This window comes from Strongylocentrotus purpuratus, unplaced genomic scaffold, assembly GCF_000002235.5.
Source record: "Strongylocentrotus purpuratus isolate Spur 01 unplaced genomic scaffold, Spur_5.0 spur5_scaffold_6, whole genome shotgun sequence".
NCBI classification, from domain to species: Eukaryota; Metazoa; Echinodermata; class Echinoidea; order Camarodonta; family Strongylocentrotidae; genus Strongylocentrotus; species Strongylocentrotus purpuratus.
Genome location: NW_022145612.1, coordinates 8,047,491 through 8,053,770, shown reverse-complemented (window position 1 = coordinate 8,053,770; position 6,280 = coordinate 8,047,491). Strand labels below are relative to the sequence as shown.

Here is a 6,280-nt window from a genome sequence, read left to right as displayed (position 1 = left end):
AAATGAGACAACCGGAGCAATATGATAGATCTAATGGAAAATATTGATGATTTGTATTCCTAACGACACAAACTACCATTTTCTATCACGTTCTAAAGCCTACGGCATGTTGAGCTTGTTCAACAACATTATTCTGTTTACTTATTTTTTTACAATTTCCTTCTATAGACAGAACGGTTTTTCATGCCAAAGGTCCTGTCTTCGTATAAAGGTTGATGTCATCGACACGAACAGTCGTAGACCATTTTCATGGTCTCGTTATGGTCATACACCGGCGCAGTGGCGTAGGTCCTATTGTTCGGGGGGGGGGTGATATTCTATTCATTCACGAACGAACGGTAGGTAATAAGGTATGATCTACCCCACTGCATGCACGTACTTTTCTTTACAGCATATTCCAAGGTGCATTCTCGTAAAAGAGAAGAACAAATCTTAGTAAATAACAATTTTATAACGTTGAAAGTTTATCATCGTGTGCAAAATTATTGTACAGAGTGAGTCAAAAGAAAGGAAACTGATATTTAAGCCACAATATCTTAAAAAGCAAGTGGAATCGCTGAAATATATTGAAATTGTATGACGATGGATAATGTCGTCTATAATTCGATAGGCTGTTCACCAAAATGTGACCATGGATGCTTGATGACTATTCTGCATGCACAGACTCTAATTTGACACTTTATCACAACACATTTAGCATTGAGCAGAGTCTAGCTCAATCAGCCTCTTTCTGTATCAAGAGCAGCTAAAGTACAGAGCATACACAGTGTGCTGTTAGCATAGTCTCACGTAGCAGACACTGTTACGCACAGCGACTGTCAATGGTTTGTTGTGTCTGCAGACTAATTGATTACACTGACCATTAAACAGATTGTCTAGACCACCTTTAAGCAAGTTTTCGATGAAAGGGTGTCAAGAATTTAACCATTCAACCAAACAAGTCCCATGATTGACCATCCCTTTCATTCAAACCTTGCATGAGCAGAGGCATTTGAACCATGAAAAGAACAACTCTTTAGCTATTCGTGGACATGTTTTATTGATTAATATGCCCATGTCATTATAAAATAGAATGTAATAGGCTATATTGGTTAAAACTGACGATCTTTAACTAAATAATCCTATTGTACTGATTGTGAAGATATTCAGTTTCAGATTTGAATATCATGGATTTCCTTTTTTTGTCTATCCTTTTTTACTCATGTTGTAGACTTTTTCTACATGAGGTGGGCGTCTCTGCACAATAGGAAAATCAAATATTTGTTCTGATCGACTCCTTATGTTGTAAATGCAAATTATCGGGATATAAGAAAGGGTCGAATTCCCTTCTGCCATCCATTTCGTACTCCCTAGTTTGTTGATGAAGTGTTGAGGATTGAGGATCGGTCAAAATGCCGGGTTTTACAGAGAAACAGACGTTCAACATCCAGGAAGATCAGAAAGATGACGAGATTCATCTGTCACAGAATAAGGTCATCATGATTGGTGCCCTGATTGCCGCCATAATCACTGGGGTCGGTCTCATCTGCTTCTACGTTCCCGACAGAAGCTGCGGGGATGACATCATCGTCGTTCCTACCTCCGATCCTCAAAAGGGAAAAACAACCCCTAGAGCTACGACAGAGGGCAGCGAGTCTACTACACCAACAGCCAGCCCGTCTGGACCATGGCCTGGTCGACTAACAACTGCCGTGATGCCAGAGTCGTATGAACTCTTCCTCAAACCCTACATCTACGATGACGACGTGCCTTCAGGAAAAGCAAGATTCACCTTCGACGGAAACGTCACTATCCGTGTCCGATGCTACAACGCTACCAATCGCATCACTCTTCATGCTGTGGATATCAATATCACTACCATCACGGTCTTCATGATGGGCGACACCGACGATATGTATCAAGGGCTTACGGAGGAAAAGGAGTACGAATTCATCCACATTGAGCTCAATGATGAACTCGTCGTTGATGGGGTATATGACATCAAAATCGATTATCTCGGTCAGCTGAATGATGGACTGTCAGGATTCTACCGCACTAGTTATACGACCGACGATGAGACAATTGTGTAAGTAAACTCTCTCTCTCTCTCCATGTTCCTTTCCCATTTCCCTTCAATTATCTCTCACTCTCAAATTTGTGATTTTCGTCTTGATACATTACAATGATGAATAACGACTCTGAACCAGGGCACATCATTATTTGGCTGTACGTGGTGAGTACCGCCTTCGTACGGATTTGGGAACACGCAGACACACCGTAGCACTTTTAGTGCACGAGGAACTTTCGCTGCGTTCGTGCTGCAGTCGGGCTACCGATTCACCCTCGTGCCCGGTACTGCCAACGAGCGCACAACGCAATGACTCCGTGCGTCTTTTAAATTTGTTTCCCAAGGTCACTTGCTCTACGGAAGGCTCTGGTGCGTGCTGCGCACATGACTAAGTGCGAGGTCCGTGCTTACTCGCCACTTCCCCAGTTCAACTGTCCAATGAGCACGCAGATCTCACGTGGACCATACCGAGTAAGCATTGCTCCGCACTTACAACGCACGTTGTGCGCACTGATTTATGCAGTATATAGTCTCTGCGGTGGAATGGGCGGCATCTTGAGGCAGCAGCAGCTGGGACTTCTGGGAAAATCGGAATGTCGTCCTATATATATATACCCCGACATCGGGCGGAAAAACTCACCGAGTTCATCGCACGTGCACGCACTAACAACGTGCGAGTGAGTAAGGACACCGTGCGATAACGTGGACACCGCACGGAGACCGTACGTTGTAAGCACGTTGTAAGCACGTACAACGCACTTACCACGTGCGCAACGTACGATGCACGCAACCGCTCAAGGCCAGGCGTGGCGTGCGGGCCACATGCTTACACCGTGCGTGTGACGTGCGTTGCAGGTACTCCCTCCCTGCCTTTTGCACTCCCTCCCTACGTTTTCAGAAAAACGTGGCGGCCGTGGCCTCCCGTGCATCGGTGAGCTAACTACAAGCGAGCAACAACAAACAAAAGATGGGGATCCCATCACAATTCTTGTACTTGAAGTGAATTTCTTTCCTCCACTTTCGTAAATTTCATAATAATGTATATATATATATATATATATATATATATGTACACACACACACACCCATCCCCCTCATACACAAGTTTGTTTGTGTGTATGTAAATTAACAGTATTATTATTTTTAAGAAGTTAAAATTGAGCTAGATTAATCTACCGTCACTAAATGCGTTAGAAGTTTGCAATATTTTGACAACCAAAAATTTGAAAATTATTTGAAATCTAAATCGTGTTTAGGCACAGCTTGTTAAAATAGAAATTTTGATCTTTTATGTAGTTTTTAAAGTCGAAGATTGTTGCGTCTCGTTAATTCAACAATTAGACATGGCAGCAAAAGTATATTTCGTTATATTTTTCTGTCTCGTTGCTTTGGAGGAAGAGGTATAAGTTCCCAATTCGCATTGTAAAAGAGGGAGGAAACAATGAGAAAGAGAGAGAAGAGAGAGAGATAGAGAGAGAGAGAGGGGGAGAGAAGACATAAAGAGAGAGAGAGAGAGAGAGAGAAGAGGAGGGAGGGGTTTATGTTTTTTAATTTTTGTTTTAGCTTTAAATTTAAATCAATTAAATAATGTACGTACAATAATTTCAAACAGTTGTGAAGTTGAAAAGTACGGAACAACGATATATCAGATTATTTTAAAAAAAAACACTTGTCTCTTTTCTTTATCTTTATCGCAGTTAAATTATCACCTACAACCTCTCACACTTCTTTCCTCTGACCAGCTCTATCCGATAATCACTCCTTTATTCAATCCATATACAAAAGACTAATCAGCTCAAAAATGAGTGACTATTGTGAGATGCTAACTTGATACGAAAATCCAGATTCGAAGTAAAATCGTGGTCACTCTAAAAAAAAGTGTAAAATTTCCCCTAACGTTGAGTGGGATGCAATACATGCATGCATGTAAGAGTTTACTCAAGAATGGTCTGGGTAAAATTTACCAAACCGTTATTGAGTAAAGCTAATAGAGGGTGGTATGGGAAACAATACAAGTACAGTTGTCACTTACGATGTAGACATCATTGGCATCCTTTTTCCTCTACGTATAAGATCGGGAACACTTCGGATAAGAAGATTCACTCGAAGTCTCCAATATTAAAAGATAAGGCAAGGGTTCGCCTTCAGAATTGTGTACTATGCTGAGGGGGTTTACTGAATTTGGTCCGATCGTTTGTAATACAGTATTATTTTGGATAGATGATATCATGAAGAGATGAGCCTGAAAGAGCGTAGCTAGATCTAAATAGATTTGAAGTCATAGTTAAATGCTTGAAGAAGGACATTCAAGCCCGTTCACTACCAGGCGCGTACGCAAGGGGGGGGGTTAACCCTCCCCCCACTCCATTTTTATTATGTGTGTGTTTTGGAGGAACCCCCCTAAAATGTTTTTTTAATTATTATTATTATTTTTAATATAAATAAAAATGGTGCTAAAGGGTGACAAAAAAGTTACTTAACCCTCTTCCCTCCCCCTACTGAACGAAATATCGGTTGGCATAATTTTCTGTGTTCCGGGACAAAAACAAATATGTGCTCTTAACCCCCCCCCCCCCCCCTCCGTTAATTCAACGGCTGGTTGAGTCGTTGCGAAATTTTCGGCGCGATTTTCAAATTTTAACCCCCCCCCCCCCCCCCCTCGAAAAAAATCCTGCGTAAACTACTGCTCACTACTATACCACGGTCCCGAGCAAGGTAACCGGTTTGATAACAATTTTGTCTATATTTTCTCATCATCTATGTACGCTGTATCCAAGATACATGTATTTATGATCCACCTATACCAGTGTGCCAATCATATGATGTTAAAACTTAGACGTCATCTGAAGGGGACCAGGGTTGACTCGTTTCTCAAATAAAAGGGCTTGCGAAGGTTCATATTTCCGAAGGGTCATAATTCTGAAACACAAATTTAACATACCAGGGTGCTCATAATTTAGAAAGTGAATGGTTAATCATTCTGAACATTTAATGCATTATCTTGAAGGTTCTACATTCTGAAAATGACATAACGCTCCTAATTGCCAAAATTCGAAACATTTTTAATTACGAAACGAAAGAGGTTCGTAACTCGGAAAATGCAATAAGGTTCATAATTGTGAAAACTAGTTAAGAAACTGTCACATGTCACTGAGATTGATGATTGATGGGGTTTATCAACAACCACTCAATTGACAACAGCCGTCCACGACTGGTCCTCCATCCTTCAGCAGCGCAACCAAGCTGATATAATCTTCTTGGACTTCAAGAAGGCATGCGATCGAGTACCACGCCTTCTTCTGTCGACCAAACTTCAGTACTACGGAATGAGTGGTGACTCACTCCAGTGGATAATGTCTCTCCTCACTGATAGACAACAGGCAGTCGTAGTTGATGGATCTAAATCAACATAGCGGGATGTAACATCTGGAGTCCTCCAGGAATCCGTCATCGGCCCCACCCTGTTCCTGTTGTATATCAACGATATCCAAGACAACATCCAGTCCACAATGCATCCCTTTGCAAATGACAGCACCCTCTATCGTGAGATTCAACGCCCTGAGGACCATCAAATCCTAAAGGATGATCTCCAACAGCTGTCCAGGTGGTCTTCAAACTGGATGATGGACTTCAACGTGAACAAGTGCGCTATCCTCACCATCACACGAAAGCGTACTCCCAGCATCCGAGAATACCACCTGTCAAATGGACTGATCCCGAGAGTCGAAGAGTACCAGTACCTTGGAGTAACGGTTTCTGCTGATCTTCGTTGGAACAAGCACTACCAAACCATCCGGCATAAAGCAAGCCGTACTCTAGGTCTTCTTCGCAGGACTCTCTCACCCTGTACCAGGGATGTAAAGTCCAGGGCCTACACAGCCTTAGTACGCCCCCAATTATTGGAGTATGCCTATGAGGCTTGGAACCCACACAGCGTCACTGTCACAAAAATGCTAGAGCAAGTACAAAGAACAGCGGCTCGCTTTGTGTACCGTGACTACAGATACACCACATCACCATCGGCTCTTGTGGCAGGACTAGGGTGGGACACGCTTCACACACGTCGAATCCTCGACCAATGCACCCTTCTCTACAAGATCCACCACCGTCTTGTCTCCATACCTGCACCAACTATTGCCATCCCTGCTACAAACTTCGGAAGACACGACCACAACCTGAAGTATGTAATTCCAGTTGCAACTATTGACTCCTTTAAGTTCTCATACTACCCAA

At 42.5% G+C, this 6,280-nt stretch overlaps 1 protein-coding gene across 1 annotated transcript in view; it reads left to right on the top strand.

The window, feature by feature from the left end:
- Positions 1-1,290: 1,290 nt before the first annotated feature.
- LOC590831 (aminopeptidase N) overlaps positions 1,291-6,280 on the top strand; it is a 29,145-nt gene continuing 24,155 nt past the window's right edge. The window contains exon 1 of the mRNA XM_011667637.2: positions 1,291-2,065. Within this exon, the coding sequence (XP_011665939.2) occupies positions 1,392-2,065 (674 nt within the window). The 5' untranslated portion in view covers positions 1,291-1,391. The remainder of the gene's footprint in view (positions 2,066-6,280) is intronic.